The sequence below is a fragment of the Cibotium barometz genome, chromosome 5, assembly GCF_041138505.1.
Source record: "Cibotium barometz isolate CiBa-2024 chromosome 5, ASM4113850v1, whole genome shotgun sequence".
Lineage (NCBI taxonomy): Eukaryota > Viridiplantae > Streptophyta > Polypodiopsida > Cyatheales > Cibotiaceae > Cibotium > Cibotium barometz.
The window spans coordinates 20,548,134-20,566,197 of record NC_141050.1 but is presented as its reverse complement, the minus strand read 5'-3'; the positions used below and the strand labels follow the sequence as shown (position 1 = coordinate 20,566,197).

The window sequence follows — 18,064 nt, the reverse complement described above, 5'->3', positions numbered from 1 at the left end:
TAGGATTTCCCACCTCTTGGAAACAACTGATATTAGGAGACTCAGTGTCTCTGATTTCTGAATATTGGAACAAGTGGCAGAATTTCTCTGGGTCATATGGTCCTTCAGAAATAATGTTCTATTTACTCCTGCTTTTCAGGCTCTCAGCTTGAAAGCCCTCTTTTCTGGATGTGTAGTGCAGGATTCTACTCTCAAGTTGGACAGGGTAAGAATTTACAGGCGGCGCATTGGGGTGATTAAGGATGCAGTGAAGTTTTACAGTGAACAAGACAGTGACTCCCATCAGGCATTGGAAGAGGATGGAACAATGAACACAACACACGAATGGTTACAGGAGCTTGCTAATGACATACATGACCTGGAAAGGAGATTTGAAAAAGCTCATGAATTTGTGGCCAAGCTACAGGCGGAAATTGACAATTTGTAAATCATTATGTTAGCTTGGTCAGTCTGTGTAAAAGGTCCTGATGCTTACTTCTTTTGTCTAAAGAGTCCTGATGTATATGAATACCCACCTAGCTTATCACCTTTCCCTTGGGTGATCTGATGTATTTTTTGGCTTTCTAATTAATTCACTGCGTATTTGGTTTTTTTTTTTTTTAAAAAAGAATCCAGTGAGGATGACGACTCAGGACTCAGGAGACGCTAGACTTCGCTATATAATAGGTTGCAAAGCGCTGCTGTAATGGTATCACTAATAATTAACTTGAAGGCTCTCCCCCGGTCTGGCTATGGAGGTGGTCATTAGACTGTCGGCCCTCGCGGTCCTGTTGCTTCTTGTCATCGGCGTCCATTACTCCGGCACTAGCTTTGCCGCCGCTTCGAGCAGTTGCCCAAGCACGAACGATCTGGCATCCGCGTGCGCGCAGTACGTGATCGGGCAAAATCCACTTGTGCCTGATTATAGCGGCGGCTGCTGCGAGTTGCTGAGGTCGGCGCCGCCGTCCTGCCTCTGCAATGCCATCCCCTCTAATGCCGGCAGCGTCATCAGCAAGACCGCCATCGCCAACGTCCGCGAAGGCTGCAAAATCAGCGGGATCAGCTGTCCGGGTGAGTGTCGCTCAACACTGGATCAATTATTTTATACGCATTAAACTCAATTCTTTATTTCGTGCTCAATTTTTTGGTCTTCTTATTCGCTGTCTCCAGGTATCGGGAAATAGAGTTCAAGATCATATGCTCCCTGGCTAAGTAGTTTTACATACTTGCGAGCTCTATAGTGCCCAGCTTTACTTGTGGAATCATCTGTCTTCGCCACTTGTAATGTGGGCCTACTTCAGCCCTTATTAAGCTGAACAATAAGATCTATCGTGCAAATTGATATGTAACATGTACAGTAATGTGTCTTCACGCGGGACGTGAGTTTCGTGTACATTGTCTGTGTGTGCGTGTGAGAGGGAGACAGAGAGTTTCATAGAAAATACGAGAGGCGAAAAAGAATTACGGATTCAGTGAGGGTTGGCACGAGAGAGCTGAAAAAGTATCACTCCTAAACGTTAATGGCAACTTACAAATAAAATTACATAGCCACCAATGTTAACTAATGACTTATAATTTTTTATTTGCAGGGCCTAAATTTGACGGGTGTTTTACCTGTCAAGGGCCATTTTGCCTGTCAAAAAAAGGTTTTTTTTAATAAACTATGTCAAAAAAAATGCAATGCCTTAGAATTCACTTTTCACTCTGAAATACAGTAATTTCAAATGCCTTTCAAATGACATGTCATTTTTTAAAAAGTGCTTTTCATTTTCTTGAGATATATATATATATAATACACATTGTGCAATGTGCAATGTCTCTTATATATATATATATATATATATATATATATATCATTTTGGATGCACAAATTACTTTGCATGAATTTGCATGATTTGCATGGGTGGACCGTGTTGGCAGCTTGGCCCCTAGTGGGTGCTTTCGTTGTGCACATGTGTGAGAGAGAGAGTGTGCTGTGCACATGTATTATATATATATATATATATAATTAATATATATATATATAATACACATTGCACAATGTGCAATGTGTATTATATATATAATAATAATATATATATATATATAAAATTTCGGATGCACAAATTACAATACACAATTTGCATGATTTGCATGGGTGGACCGTGTTGGCAGCCTGGCCCCTGGGTGCTTTCGTTCTCACAGCTCGATTCGTGATTCCAATTTCCTACTGTGGCACCGTCCATGTTTCAAATCTTCCAGTTTGCTGTGAGCTTGCAGGTTGTGACATTTCTCTTTCTTTTTTTCCCTCTTTTTTTTTGCGCACTCACCCACGAAGAATGTGCCCACTGCCCAGTGCCCACCACGACTCCGAACGAGTTCCCCTTGTAAATAATGCCCAATGCCCATTAATCTGCCTGCAGTCTCACCCCTCTCGATAAACAGTTGAGCATAATCCGAGTGCTGCTCGCCTGCGCCCCTGGTTTCCATTCCAAATGCATCGATAGTCGACTCTTGGCAAGTTGGCTCTCCGCTGGACTCAGCCCCACGAAGAATGTGCCCACTGCGCCCAGTGCCCACAACGACTCCGAACGAGTTCCCCTTGTAAATAATGCCCAATGCCGATTAATCTACCTGCAGCCTCACCCCTCTCGATAAACAGTTGAGCATAATCCGAGTGCTGTTCGCCTGCGCCCCTGGTTTCCATTCCAAATGCATCGACAGTCGACTCTTGGCAAGTTGGCTCTCCGTTGGCCGCGTCGCTTCTGCTTCTTGTCCCATCTGCAGAATACGCATCCACCTGACCCCGCTAATAGGTACGCCATCAGCTTCCTTGCCACCATCGAATTTTTTTGGGGAAGAAATGGTCCTCCATGAGTCATTAACCCAAGTTCCCAATGCCTAGTACTTACCTGTAGAAGCTCGCAGAGAGTGATGTGTGTTGCCGCCCAATCGGCGCATGTGCGGCGTATAGTCTCTCTCACGACATGATGATTGCTAAGCAAACCTTCAGGCCCATGGCGATGGCGGAAGGGGAGACAGTGTACATGACGGGTGCGAGCGGCTTCATTGGCTCCTGGGTGGTGGCACTGCTTTTGGAGAGGGGCTACCACGTGCGAGCACAAGTGCAGCAAGTGGGTGAGTGTGATCAGTCCAGTAATCGAAAACCCACCTGCATTATAATTACTAATCCCTTTTTAATCTCATGAATCTCATCGTTTTGAATTTATGATCAATTAGTATTTTATCTTTTCATCACTGCCACAGCTACATGAACGTTGTGCTGCCTGTTTGTCGGTGGGACAAATTTCTTCCATTTTGTGCTGCCTGTTATCGATGGGACAGATTTCTTCCATTTTGTGCACTACTAGCTGTGTGCCCCCACCGATCCCGATCCCGATCCCGATCCCGATCCTGCAGTAAAGGCACCCCCCTCCCAATTCTAAAGAAGGCACCTCCTAAGTTACCTCATTGCAATTTGCTTATACCTTCAGAATTGGGCCAGGCTACCTCGCAGGTCGCTAGCTAGTTGTGCCATTGGTTGCAGGCGTACACTGTAGTCTGTACCCCGTCCTCATTTCCTTGTGAGTCAAGAATCCTAGAGTCAATCGTTTGGTGGCTCTAATCATCAAAATTAATGGCTCAATCAGGAAATCTAATCTTGATTAGTACCATTTTAATCATCTTTCTTACCATCGGCTGTGCATGGGCTGGTGCGTATGATCCAATGATTAGCACATCTTGTTAATCACTGTTGGAAGTTAAGTGGCATTGGTTTCCTGATTCTTGAATCTTGGCCTTTGCAGGTTATTCTGATTCTTGAATCATTCGATCAAAGAGCACCATTGCTGCTTGCAAGTTGCAGCAGGTCAAAATCTCCAGCATTTATAGAACCAGTCTACTCAACTCGTATAAGGGGTCCTCTCGTGAGTCGTTTTGGTATCTGCTCATAAAGGCATCTTCACCCCTTGCATACAAGGACTTAGGAGAACCACCTCAGGCTTGCGGCTCGTCTTAGGTCTGGACTCTAGTTGTTTCTACCTGACGTAGGCATTCTAGAAATTGTCGCTTGCTTCTGTTTGTTGCTGGAGATTGTTGGGACAGAAAATAAGAATGTCACAGCTTGTGTTAGTATGTGTAGTATGTTTTAGTTTGAGTTTGCTCACAGTCAGAGCTTGGGTTACATGGCAGCTGCACAAGCCAATGATGTTCACCTCTTACAGGATTTTATCCCTAGCACCTCTTCAGTGGTACCCTTGGTGGTTATAGATGATAAAGCAATAAGTTGTCCATCTCATCTTGCATCTCCATCGCGGCTCATGCAACTTGTAGACTTGATTTTCTAATAGCTATAGTAGCACTTGAAGGTTTCTAGAAGGGGATGTGCTTGCATGTATTTGAGATGGCAAAAATAAGGGCCCAAACTCCCTTTAAATAGGAGATGAGAGGGTTGTCTGGCTTGTGGACTTGCTGGTGAAACCAGGTTCACATGGTCGTCTGTTAGGCATTCCCTCAAAACAGCATAAATGGTTTCATTCATGGATAGCCCCCTTTGGGTAGTGTGATGGGCACTTGGATGCATACTTTGGCTATCCATAGAACTATCTCCACAGCACTCCAAATAGCCTAACACAGCCCTCCAAATGATCTAAACATCCTCTTGTTTGTCCTCATCTTGGGCATATACCACAACATGACAAATGTTATAATATGTAGAGGTGGTTTTGTATTGTATGATTGTATACAATTAAATGAAATTGCTCTCTATCTGTCTTTCTGTCTTAACTTACTTTTATGATTCTTGAATCTTGATTGGTGAGTTGTGATCATAGCTAGCTACTTCCGATCTTGGTGGAGGATGTGGACCTGGGCTGCAATTTATTTCCAGGTTTGATTCTTATTTTGATTGTTTTAACATTGTGTTAAGCTATCTTCAGCTATTGGGTGTCTCCCTTTTGTGTCTTGTTTTTGTTGTTAGTCTGTTGTTCCCCTGCTATAGTAGTATAACTGCCTTGTATAAATGAACATGCTTAACCGTTAAGGAGTATAACTGCCTTGTATAAATGAACGTGCTTAACCGTTAAGGTATGCTCTCTTCTCTTTATTCTCATGTGGCTTCTTTTTCTTATTTTATTCTTATATTTCCAGTCATGGGGTTAACCGTCCCAATCTAGTGCCTCATAGAGGACCCGGCAAAAAGAAAAAGTCACAGCCTTCAATAGATTCTTTTTTGTCAAGACATACCATTGCCAATGTAGGAAATGAGATTAGTGGGGTGGGAGCTAGAAAACTTGTAATGAGATTTCCCAAGAGTCTTCTTCCAGTAAACCCAAAAGGAAGTGGAGGACTCAATGGACTCTACTACATCGTTGGGCATATGAATGCAAGTCTACATGTAATGAGGACCGCATAAAATGCACTTGGTGTGAAGAAGATGGAAGAGTGAATACTTTGACAATGGGTGGATCCCAACGCATTCAACTTTCAGCCTTGAATGAGCATGCAAAATCTACAGATCATAGGAGAGCTACAAGTATTATCATGCAAAGCTAAAGGCTATTGGTGGGCAAAGGACCAATAGATGGGGGTATTGACATAATGGTGCATTCTCAACAGTTTAGAATAATCACTTGTATGAAGCTGGTACACTTTTGTGCATGCAATGATATTGCATTGAAGAAATATCCCACTCAATGTAAGTTACAAAGGGAGCTGCTTGGCACTCCTAATATGCCATGATCTAATGAGTATGGTGCATATACCAATCCCGTATTTCGAAGAGAGTTCTTGATGGCTTTAAGAGATTGTACTAGACAAAACTTGTATGCTGAAATTTGTGGAAGTCCATTTTTTTCAATCCTTATTGATGAAAGTACAGATAGAACCATCAAGAAACATTTGATTATCTACATTTTATACTTGGCTGGGAATGGCAAAGGAGAGCCCAATTGTAAATTTGTGAGATTGCTACCAGTTGATAATGGATCTGGGAAGGCAATCTACAATGTTGTCCATGCCATGCTCTTAGAGAGTAATCTGGATTTGAAGAAACTAGTTGCATTTGTAATGGATGGTGCCTCAGCAATGATAGGTCATAAGATAGGTGTAGTGGCACGGTTTCAAGCATCGGCTTCACGAATTATGGGCGTGCATTGTACTGCCCACCGTGAGGCACTTGCAGCAAAGGATGGTTTTGCATCGAATCCTCATGTGTTTGCTTTTGTTGATAAGGTTGCAAACAAGGTATATGCATGGCTAGGGAAATCACAAATCGACATGTCGAACTTCGAAACTTGATGCATGAGTATCATATTGCAGACTTGAAAGTTTTACAAATCCATGCAATTCGATGGCTATCTAGAGGCCAAGTAATGGAAAGACTGGTTCCCCTAATGCCTGCTATTTTGGAGCAATGGAGAATGCATGAGAAAAAATGGTACAATTATGCTACAATCTTTCAAGTCCAGTTTATGATGCATTGAATAAATTAAATGCAGAATTTCAAAGGGAGAACATGGATGTTACTATGATTGGAGTCTACTTGGATTTGACATTTGAGAAGCTCACTAAAAGGTATATATCTTATGAGGGCCAATTTGGTGCTGGTTCAAAACATCTTACAAAGTTTTTGAACATGTCAAAAGATGGGAATATGTTATATGTTGATTCTAATGGGTTTACTCATAAGCATGTGCTACACTTTGTGCCAGTTCCAAAATTAGGTCAAAAAAAGAAACGAGGCAGAGCATCAAGTGATTCAAAAGAGGAGGATGCAACTCTTGATCTCAATGTACTACCTCATGATGCTAGAAGTGCAAGTGGTTCCCTCGCTGAATGTATTTGCATTGGAAGGACATTTGTACAAGATGTTTTGAATGCTTTAAATAATAGGTTTCTTAATCTTGGGGTTTTCAATTCGGTCAAGCTATTTAATCCCTTTGCCTATCCTTCAGATGTAATTGAAAGGGATAAAAGGACCGAAGAATGGTTAGAGAGGCTTATTGGCAAGCTTAATGTTGATGATTCAACAATTGACATTGGGAAATGTTTAGGTGAATGGGAGGTTTTTATTGGCATGCTGCACAGGGTTGCTAGGAGTAGAGGTATGCATGATGCTAGGAGTAGAGGTATGCATGATGCTTGGGCAATCTTCAGCAACACAAACACTTGGTGGGACACATTTCCAAGACTGATGCATTTATGGCAAGAAAGCATAGTAATTCCAGCAAAGCACAGCATCATGTGAGTGAGGTTTCTCTCGACAAAATGACATAAAGAGTAGCTTGAGAAGTAGCATGTGTCTGGAGACGGTTGATGCATTGATGTTGTTATCACTTATTAATGCAAGTGATGCATCACAAGTTTGTTGGAAAGATGTTTTTGATATTTGGTTACAAGGAAAAAAGAGGAGGGCGATGCCATTAGAGTGATTTGTTCACTAATTCCATGAAGTGCAACACAACTAAACAATTGTCAAAGGCCTAATTTTGGCAAGTTGGACATGCAAGGCATCTTGACTGAAAAACATGTTGGCCAATGTATGGGTACATAAGATGGTTGACATCACTCCAGCTATTTTGCCTTAAACACAACTAGTGAGTAGGTTGTACTAGGGTGGCTAAGCCCATTTTGGCAAGCTGGACACACATTTCAGATGGCTCGGTAGCTAGACACATTTCATGTTGAGATATCGAGCTCATCTAGTGAGGTGGTGGACACTGATGACCCACCTGGGGGATAGGCCCCACACTTACACCACTGGCATGGTTGGTGAGATCATGGGTGATATGTGGCCAGTGGGATGACAGGCTGTGTGACAGCCATTCTAGAGACTGGCATAGTTATAGCACCAGCTCATTTAGTTGGGTTCACACTATAGAGAACCCTAGTATGTATTTGGTTGAGTACCTTTTCACATGGTGTGTACTCTTATCTTTGTATATGGTGTGTTGAGTGTTGAGTGAAGAAGAAGAAGATTTTCAGCCTCTCACCTTGTGTGTTCTCTTTTAGGGTTTTGTGAGTGTGTGTGTGCTTGCAAGAGCTCAAGCTCTCTTCCCCCCTCATGGTATCAGAGCCTAGTTTATGCTAAGGGCTGAGCAGCAAGCAAGAGAAGCACAGGAAGCGGTACGAGGGTAAGAGCTTCAACTACTCTTCCCTATTTGTGCTGGCAACTACACCCTTGTCGAGAGCTCTACGGGAGGCACCGGCAAACGATCTCTGATTGAGGAGCTTTCTTCGCGGGAGTAAAGCTATAGGACAACTATACTATCGTATGTCTTATTGGACAAAAGTTTTTGGGCCGAAAATGCGTTTCGGACGCGTTACGATCTCCGTTTTTCAAAAAGAAGGCAATTTCGAGCACTGCCGACGGGTAAGTCATCGATTCTTTGCAGAACTCTGTTTTAAGAACTACAGGAAGACAGATTGGTTGTGCAGACATTATGTGTGCTGCAACAAGGAGGTCAACAGAGTTGCCGTTGGGTGTATGTATGCACATTGAGGTTAATGGTTGTGACATTTGAGTGTACTATAGTACCGCTGAAGAAAATACAGCAGTTTGTGTGCAGGACAAACCAGAGTGCTATTTCTGGTAAATTTGTGTCTGGCAAGATGTCACTGGTTGTGACATCTAAGTGTACTATAGTACCGCTGTAGAAAATACAGCAATTTGTGTGCAGGACAAACCAGAGTGCTGTTTCTAGTAAATTTGTGTGTCTGGCAAGATGTCAAATGATGGCATAAACCAGATTGTTGCTGAGAAGCTTGATAAGAACAACTTCCATGCTTGGAGGTTTAGGCTCACAAATTTCTAGATGGAAAAGGGTTACTAGGACTATATAGAAGGTGAGCATGAAGAGGCACCGGAGATACCGGAGATCAATTCGACTGGTGCAATGTGAAAGAGTTCAAGGATTCGAACAAAGGAGCCAGAAAAGTTATGTATTGGCTCTCTATCAGTATACAGGACACCATGATTGGGCACATACAGGATGCCAAGTCCCCCAAGGAGGCGTGGGACACCTTGGTAAAACTCTATGAAACGAATACCAAGTCACGAAAGATACAGTTGAAGAATGAACTTCATACTGTGGAGAAAAAGAGTATGTCTGTGAATGACTGTATTGAAGATCAAGGGTATTGTGGAATCTCTTGCATCTATTGGCATTTCAGTAGATGATGATGATAAGGTGGAAGTCTGTCTACGTGGTCTCGAGCCACAATACAAGGCGTTCAAGACGTCTATTCAGACTTGCGAAAACATTCCCAATTTCACAGATTTTGTGTCTATGTTGATTATAGAAGAGAAGAGCTTGGGTGAAGACCAATAGTCTCTTCACAAAACAAAAACAATTCAGAGAAACAGGCCTTCTACACAAGTTCAGGAAGAGGACGAGGTAGAGGAGACCATGGACGCGGCCAAGGAGGTGGCCGAATAGGTAATCATAATTATGGCCAGCAGTAGTAACAACAACAATCCCAGAATTCACAACAACAACAACATGCAGGTGGAAGAGGCCAATTCAAAGGCAGGGGGAGTCAAAGAGGTCGTGGAAATTGGCAAAGGCAGTATAATGATACACGTGGATGCTTTTATTGTGGTAAGCCTAGACATGTGCAGGCAGATTGTTATAAGAAGCAGGCTGACATGCAAAATGGAAAATTGCAGCAAAACAACTATGCATCCTCGAGCAGAAACAATGAGGATAATGAAAGGTTGTTTGTTATGCAGCATGTCGTTAATGCCATGTCTGAAAATGTTGAAGCACCACATAACGATGATGTATGGTACGTTGATTTAGGTGCTTCGAACCACATGACAAGTCATGGTTGGGGAGTGGTTCAAGGAGATGAAAAACCTTGAAAGACTAGGTTTTGTGGAAAGAGGGGATGACACTGCTCATCCAATTGCCCATGTTGGGGATGTGCCATTGTCTATGCAGGATAGCAAAGTGAAGTACCTTGCAGATGTACTTCATGTTCCAAACATAACAAAGAATCTGGTTTCAGTTGGCCAGATGATTAAGCAGGGTTTGCAGGTTCGGTTTAACCCTGATGGTTGTTATGTTGAAGGCTTTAAAGACAAGTGCAAGTTGGTTGCCAAGGATTTAATATTCACGTGATCACAAGATTTTTTGTGATAATAACACATGTGAACAAGTTATTCACATGTTCTCATGTTACTGTTCACAAAATAACAGGTCACTTGCCATTTGGGAACCCCTTAAAAGCTTGGCTACACATGGGAATAAGCTATAATTCACATGTTCTCATGTTACCATCTTCACATAATAGCACGTCAGTGGGGGCCACCTAAGAAGATTTTTTATGCCCGACAAAGATAATTTTTTTAGGCCCTTGTAAAAGCTTTGTGAATATAACATGTGATCACAAGATTTTTTGTGTTTTTAACATATGTTATTAACATGTTCACATGTTTTTGTTTACGTCAGTGAAATCCCTGTTGGTTGCAAAAGGCAACTGAGTGAGCAGAATGTTTACATTAAATGTAAACATGCCTAAAGTGAGTGCTACAATGTTTGCAAATGGTTCAGGAATTGTTGGAGACATAGACATTTGGCATAAAAGAATTGGACGTGAATGTATAGAGAATGAAGTCTATGCAGACTAAAGGAATTGTGACAGGGCTGCCAAAGTTTAAAGTTGAAGGTATACAAAGAATATGTGAAGCATGCCAATTTGAAAAGCAAACAAAGCATGTATTTCCATGTAACAAAAATGAGAGCGAAAATGCTCTAGATGTTGTGCATTCAGATGTATGGGGTCCTACGAAGACCATGTCTATGGGAGGCTGCAGGTATTATGTGACATTTATAGATGGCCACACAAAGAAAGTGTGGGTATACTTCATGAAGGAGAAGGGTGAGGTGTTCACTCATTTTCAGAATTTCAGAGTTATGGTTAAAAAGCAAACAGGGAAATATGTGAAGTGCCTAAGGTCAGATGGAGGGGGAGAGTACTTCTCCAATGAGTTCTCTGAATTTTTGAAGAAGAACGGTATTCGGAGACATATTACATGCAGATACACTCCGCAGCAAAATGGAGTTGCTGAGCGGAAAAATAGGCACATTGCTGAGATTGCACGAGCATTGATGGAAGAAAAGAATATGCCGCATAGCTATTGGGCTGAGGCTGTTTCTATAGCAGTTTACATCATGAACAGGACTCCAACTGCAGCCATACATGATGTAACTCTAGAGAGGAGAGGTTTACTGGCAGAAAACCTGATTTGTCTCATCTAAAAGTCTTTGGATGCATTGCATATGTGCATGTGCCAGATGAGTTGAGAACTAAGCTAGATCCAAAAGCTGAAAAATGTGTGTTTATTGGGTATTCCCTTGAGCAAAAGGGATACAGATGTTATAACCCTGCTACACGTGAGTTGAGGGTAAGTAGGGATGTTGTTTTTGATGAGATGAGCAGCTGGTATGCTGCTCAAAAAGAAGCTGTTGGGGTTGATGTGAGTGGAAATGTGGTTGCACAAATACAAGCACAAATACAAGTCAGCAATCACAGTCTTTGAGTGGACCAGAAGAGTCCTCATCTAGTGGTTCAGTTGATAGACCATGGAGTGGTAGGCTGCGTCATAATACCAATCTTGCAAATGTGATTAGTACATCACATAAAGGCAAAGAGAAAGTGGTTGAGCCCCATAGTATGCCTGACATTTCTGCAGGGCATTCTCATGTTGATGGAGAGTCTAGTGGCTCAGAGATGAGCCTTGATGAGGAACTTGGGATACCAACACCGGTGTAAAGAAGGCTATGGAAGCCATGAATGCAAAGCTGTGAAGATTTGGGAGAGTGAAGAATCCTGTGCAGAGGTTTACCTATGATGGTTATGTGGCACATCACTATGCATACATGGCAAAGGTTGTGTAGGTTGTAGAGCCCACATGCATTGATGAGACTGTTGGAAATGTGTGTTGGGAGAAAGCTATGGATGAGGAGATGGATGCACTATATGGAAATGAGACTTGGAATTTAGTGCAATTGCCTGAAGGCAAGAAAGCCATTGGATGCAAGTGGGTGTACAAAGTAAAACATAACAGTGATGGAAGCATAAGCAGGTACAAGGCTAGATTGGTAGCCAAAGGATATGCGCAGACATATGGCATTGATTATGAGGAAACTTTCAGCCCAGTTGCCAAGATGGAAACATTGTGAGTTGTGATAGCAGTGGCTGCATCAAAGCAATGGTCTTTACATCAGATGGATGTAAAGAATGCATTCTTGCATGGGGATTTACAGGAAGAGGTGTATATGTGCCAGCTGGTTATGAGGATGTGAGTCACCCGAGCATGTTTGTAGGTTGAAGAAAGCCTTGTATGGCTTAAAACAAGCACCAAGAGCATGGTCTGACAAGATTTTTGAATATCTTGTCACAATTGGCTTTCATGTAGCCAATGCAGATTTCTCACTATATGTGAGACATAGTGATAGAGGGGAAGTTTGAGATGAAGGATCTGGGGGAGCTCAGATATTTCTTGGGCATTGAGGTGATTAGGTCACCACATGGTATTGGATTACTACAGAGATAGTATGGCTTGGACATGTTGTCCAAGTATGGTATGACAGGCAGTAAGCCTATCTCAGTGCCATTGGATCATAATGGCAAGTTGAGTGCAGATTCAAGAGAGACTTTAGAGGATCCTACTATGTATAGGTGCATAGTAGGAAGCTTGATCTACATGGATGATCACCAGGCCAGATTTGAGCTATGCTGTTGGGTTGGTGAGTCAGTTTATGCAGGTTCCAGGGAAGCCGCATTTGGATGCATTGAGATGCATACTGAGGTATGTGAGGTCTACTTTGCATTGTGGACTATTTTATGAAACTGGGACAGAGATATGTGTACATGGGTACATAGATGTTGATTGGGCTGGTAGTATCTCACATAGAAGATTTACTAGTGGCTTTATGTTTTCTTTGGGGAGTGCTACTGTGACTTGGAGCAGCAAGAAGCAGCCTACAGTTGCTCTATCGAGTATAGAGACCGAGTGTACAGAGGTGCTACTATGGCAGCATTTGAGATAGCTTGGTTGAGAAAGCTACTTGCAGATTTGGGTCTATCAGTGTAGACAAGTTGTCATTTTTTGTGACAACATTAGTAGTATACAGTTGGCCAGGAACCTAGTTTTTCATGCTCGCCACCACACGAAGCATATAGAGGTCCACTACCATTTTGTTAGAGAGAAGGTTTTGACAGGAGACATTGACCTTGTTTATGTCAGCACACAGGATCAAGTCGTTGACATCTTCACCAAAGCGTTGACATAGAGAAGCTCCATAGATTTAGGGCTTCGCTTGGTGTCCATGAGATGGAGTTGAGCTCGAGGGGGAGTGTTGAGATATCGAGCTCATCTAGTGAGGTGGTGGACACTAATGACCCGCATGGGGATAGGCCCCACACTTACACCACTGGCATAGTTGGTGAGATCATGGATGATATGCGGCCAGTGGGATGACAGGTTGTGTGACAGCCATTCTAGAGACTTGCATAGTTATAGCGCTAGCTCATTTAGCTAGGTTCACACTATAGAGAACCCTAGTATGTATTTGGTTGAGTACCTTTTCATATGGTGTGTACTCTTATCTTTGTATATGGTGTAATGAGTGTTGAGTGAAGAAGAAGAAGATTTTCAGCCTCTCACCTTGTGTGTTCTCTTTTAGGGTTTTGTGAGTGTGTGTGTTCTCTTTTAGGGTTTTGTGAGTGTGTGTAATGAGTGTTGAGTGAAGAAGAAGAAGATTTTCAGCCTCTCACCTTGTGTGTTCTCTTTTAGGGTTTTGTGAGTGTGTGTGTGCTTGCAAGAGCTCAAGCTCTCTTCCCCCCTACATCTTTTCATTTCAGATGGCTGGTAGAAGAAAAAATAGTCATAGATATGTCTATATGTAATACAAGGATAAGCTATCGCGCATCTCTCACATTAGTACTTTCATAGCATAAGTATTACATTGAAGCCTTTTGTTTATAGATTGGATGCTTTATGTATATACAAGTTTCATTAACAATTATACCTAAAATTTTACTTTAAAAAAAAGCTTGTTTGTAGATTGATTGTTTAATTACATATAGTTTTTTAGTTTTTAAAAAAGCTTTTCATTTTGATAAATTGCTTGCCATTTGAAAAATATGATTTTGGAGATTCATGTCGTTTGAAAAGCAGTTTGAAAAATTGTGTCACTTAAAATTTTAAGTAACCCATCAAATTTAGGCGCTACTTATAAATGAGGTATGTTGACCATGTGGTGTAGTCATGTAGTGGTCAACATCTCTCATGGACTAGTGGCGTGACACAGCTCTCAGACGATGAATAGGAGCTAGATGCACCATTCAAAAGACAACACTACAAAGAAATCATTTTATGCACAAAACACAAAATCAATGATCCCTCCCTCTTATATGTAAGTAGCCTTATGGGTTGCAAAGGGACAAATCTTTTATGTAGAATATCTTGTCTAGCAATCTTATATGTAGAAACGGGTAGGAGCTGGGCAAACTATTCAAAAGACAACTCTACAAAGAAGTCATTTTATGCACAAAACACAAAGTCAATGATCCTTCCCTCTTATTTGTAATTAGCCTAACCCGTTTATGATGGGTTGCAAAGGGACAAATCTTTTATGTAGAAAATCTTGTCTAGAAATCTTATATGTAGAAAATCTTAATCATCCCTCTTATATGTAAGTAGCCTAACCCATTTAAGATGGGTTGCAAAGGGACAAAAATCTTTTATGTAGAAAATCTTGTCTAGCAATCACATTATATATTTGTTCCTCATTATCACATGCTCCTATGCATGATCTATTTCAAATAGATCAAAGCTTTACTACTTGACTTTTAGGGGGAAATAGCTACTTGCACTTAGTGTAAACCAAGAGACAATGTTCTACATGGGAGACTCGTAAAAAAATTGTGTTTTTGTAAGAGCACTACAAAAACACAATTGTGTTTTTGTAAGAGCACTACAAATTGTGTTTTTGTAAGAGCACTACAATTATGATTGAATATTGATTTCTACACACCTCAAAGGATGTGTGATGTAGAAGAAGGGGAAGGAGGGAGACTTGTGAGAAGATATTTCTGTGTACGGGAGGGAACAAAGGATGTATGGCGCCAAAATCTTACCAAACATGTCTTGCAAATAGTGTAGTTTGAAGGAGTTCACAATTTGTTATCTTTTGGAAAGCACATCACATTTTTTTCGTACATGCTGCCTAAAGTTCCTGCCACACAGAAGCGATTTTTAAAGCAAACATCTTTCAAATGCACATCCTTTTAGTGCTTTTATATATAAATGCCAATGTATTACCAGTCCTCAATTGTTTTCTAGCAATTTTTCTTTGGCACTCCAATCACAATTCTATTTCCCCTTGCAATTCTAGTGAAGTACATCCTTGCTATGGCCCACTTGGGTAGATCTTATGATTAATTCCTTCCTAGAAACTACATTCTAAGTAAGAATTGCCTTAAGCACTTACTTACCTTTAGGTAGAAGGATTGGGCATAAATTGGATATACAACTACTTAGACACATGTAAGAAACACCAATTCCAACGTAACGTCCATCATGCACTTGATGTGCTTTTGTAAGAGCAATGCATTAGTAGACATGCATATCCATGCAAAAACATCATTATGTCCCAACAGCCCTTGCCTTACATTCTCACCATGCATTTTCCTCTCCTTATAATCTGCTGCAATGCTACCACAAAATTTAAAGAGGCAAGTGTGATAACCAACCTATTTCAACAATGCCCACCCTTTTGTCAAAATCACATCATGAATTGAGTCTCCCCTTATCAAGAGCTCTTATGCTACCACACTCTTAGCTCGACCACCGTTGAAGTAAAACCCTTACGTCCCATCCATTTAACGCAATCCAAACCTTGATCTCATTAGACATATCCTAGGGTAATTTCCTTTTAAGAGACATCATGTTAAAATATATTATGAAAGCATTTCCCTTTGTCAGCTACTCTTGTACTACCACATGCTTTCAACATGCAAATGAAGGTGATTGTAATTGCAAAGACACTTGTGTTGCATCCATTAAAAACAGTTTTGTGCTTGCTCACTTGGCATATCCCATGATTAGTGCATTTCAAATGACAACATGCCAAGAAGGGACCTCCTCAAGTACTTGTTCTTATGCCACAGCAGTGCACTTAGCACACATATTTGCAAAGCACAACATTATTTCTTGGTAAATCATGTGTAACACTCACATCGTGAATTTATGTCCTATACACATGTCTATATATGATTTGTGTATTTGTGCTTTTTTGTAAACTAAAGCTATCTCTAAGATTGGCCATTCTAACTACAAGTAAGGAGCTACTCTCTCTTCACATTGTCCCTTATCCATGTGTCTTGCTCCCTACCTCTTCACGTTGCTTCATACCAATCTCTCTCTCTCTCTCTCTCTCTCTCTCTCTCTCTCTCTCTCTCTCTCTCTCTCTCTTAGTCACACACACAAAGAAATCTCTTTATCTCCCCCCCCTCCCCTCTGTCTCATCTATTTTATGCTCCATTAATCTTTTATAAAAATAGTAGGAGATTAGTAGGTGAAAGTTTACTCTAGAACCTTTTAAGCTATAGCGAGTAGTGTTGTATGCAAATACGTTAGGAGTCATCCAAATTTCCAGTCTTGTGAAAACACTTGTGATCTCAGTGCTTATATTTGAAGGCCATTAGTACACCTTTTTTTGGCTTCAAATGACACCTCCAAATTCATCCAAGGTTGCAACAATGAAACCCTATTTTAACTTATCGAAGTATCAAAATGAAGCCTACTTATTAGGTCCAAAGTTGCATGGGTGCAATTGTGTTTACACACAGACACGTGCACACATACAAATAAAACACACACACAAAATCCAAATTATGTTATCGAACACAACAACCATCTAAATTCTCAAGAATTAGTGAAAAAATATATGGATTCCCTAGCCTAGACACCTCCTTGTTTTGGCACCTTCAAGTCCCATTCTCCTCTCTAGAAATTTTGACACCTCCTAGCTAATAATGTCTACAGTAGCCTATTACCTCAATGCTCACACAAATCCCCTATGATGTCGGCATTGTATCATGCTTAGAATTGCTTATCTATAGTCCTGCAAGATGGTCTTACAAGCCTCACATAGACCCATGCTACATGCTTGGCTAAACACTAGTTCTAGGTGTCTTCTTTTGGAAAGAAACCAAATGTACTAACATTACTACTACTAAGAGGACAACATTCTTCATGTTCTAGTTTGGATCTTCTTTTAAGTCACAATTAACAAAAGCTTGCATCTTTATATGATGCACAAGGCCCTTTGTTACTCAAAATGAATACCATTTTGTTCTTAATGGTATTCATATCGATTAGGTTCAACAAAGTTTGTGTTTATGTATCACACATTTTTATGTGTGGTGTAGCAACCAATGTTATTATACAAAACTTTAATTAACTCTTTGGCTAAGGGATCTCCAAGTTTATAATTCAAGTGAACACCATGTTTATAATTCAAATTTGTGATTGATATTGCATATGCATTTTGTAAGGATATATGCACATTTTAGACCATAATGTTTTTTTTGAAGCCCTAAATAGTTAAGGAATTTGGCATATTGATGGCCAGATTGAAGGAGAAAGTTGCATAAAATTTTTGATGTAACTTTGCCTTGGGATTAAATTGAAGCCCTAAATAGTTAAGGAATTTGGCATATTGATGGCCAGATTGAAGGGGAAAGTTGCATAAAATTTTTGATGTAACTTTGCCTTGGGATTAAATTGAAGGCTTGATCGTGATGATAATCGTGAACATCTTTACACGGCTAGTTAACTTGGTGAATTGTAAGAATACGAGATGGAAGCCTACAAGAGAATGCTTGGAAAACTTTCAACATTTCTCTTGTTGTGTCCAAGGATGGTTCCAAAATTTCACTACCTCTCAAGGGAGGGACTCATTATGATAACAATTCCTCCAATAACAACTAGGACAGATGGGTAAAGAATTCAAACGAAATCAAGTCGACATCACTTCTAAGTGTATGTCATTAAATTTTGAGTGTGGTGAAATATCCCCTTTTCCACTAGGAA

The 18,064-nt window shown here is 40.8% G+C and overlaps 2 protein-coding genes across 2 annotated transcripts; both read left to right on the top strand.

Annotated features, from left to right (window-relative positions):
* Positions 1-700: 700 nt before the first annotated feature.
* LOC147638184 (uncharacterized) lies at positions 701-1,372 on the top strand. The gene is made up of 2 exons (XM_086795040.1): positions 701-1,050; positions 1,150-1,372. The coding sequence occupies exons 1-2, from the start codon at positions 732-734 to the stop codon at positions 1,161-1,163; spliced, it is 333 nt and encodes a 110-aa protein (XP_086651166.1). The 5' UTR covers positions 701-731; the 3' UTR covers positions 1,164-1,372.
* Positions 1,373-5,748: 4,376 nt separating this feature from the next.
* LOC147638183 (uncharacterized) lies at positions 5,749-6,255 on the top strand. Its single transcript, XM_086798747.1, has one exon. The coding sequence runs from the start codon at positions 5,749-5,751 to the stop codon at positions 6,253-6,255; it is 507 nt and encodes a 168-aa protein (XP_086654873.1).
* The last annotated feature ends 11,809 nt before the right edge of the window (positions 6,256-18,064 follow it).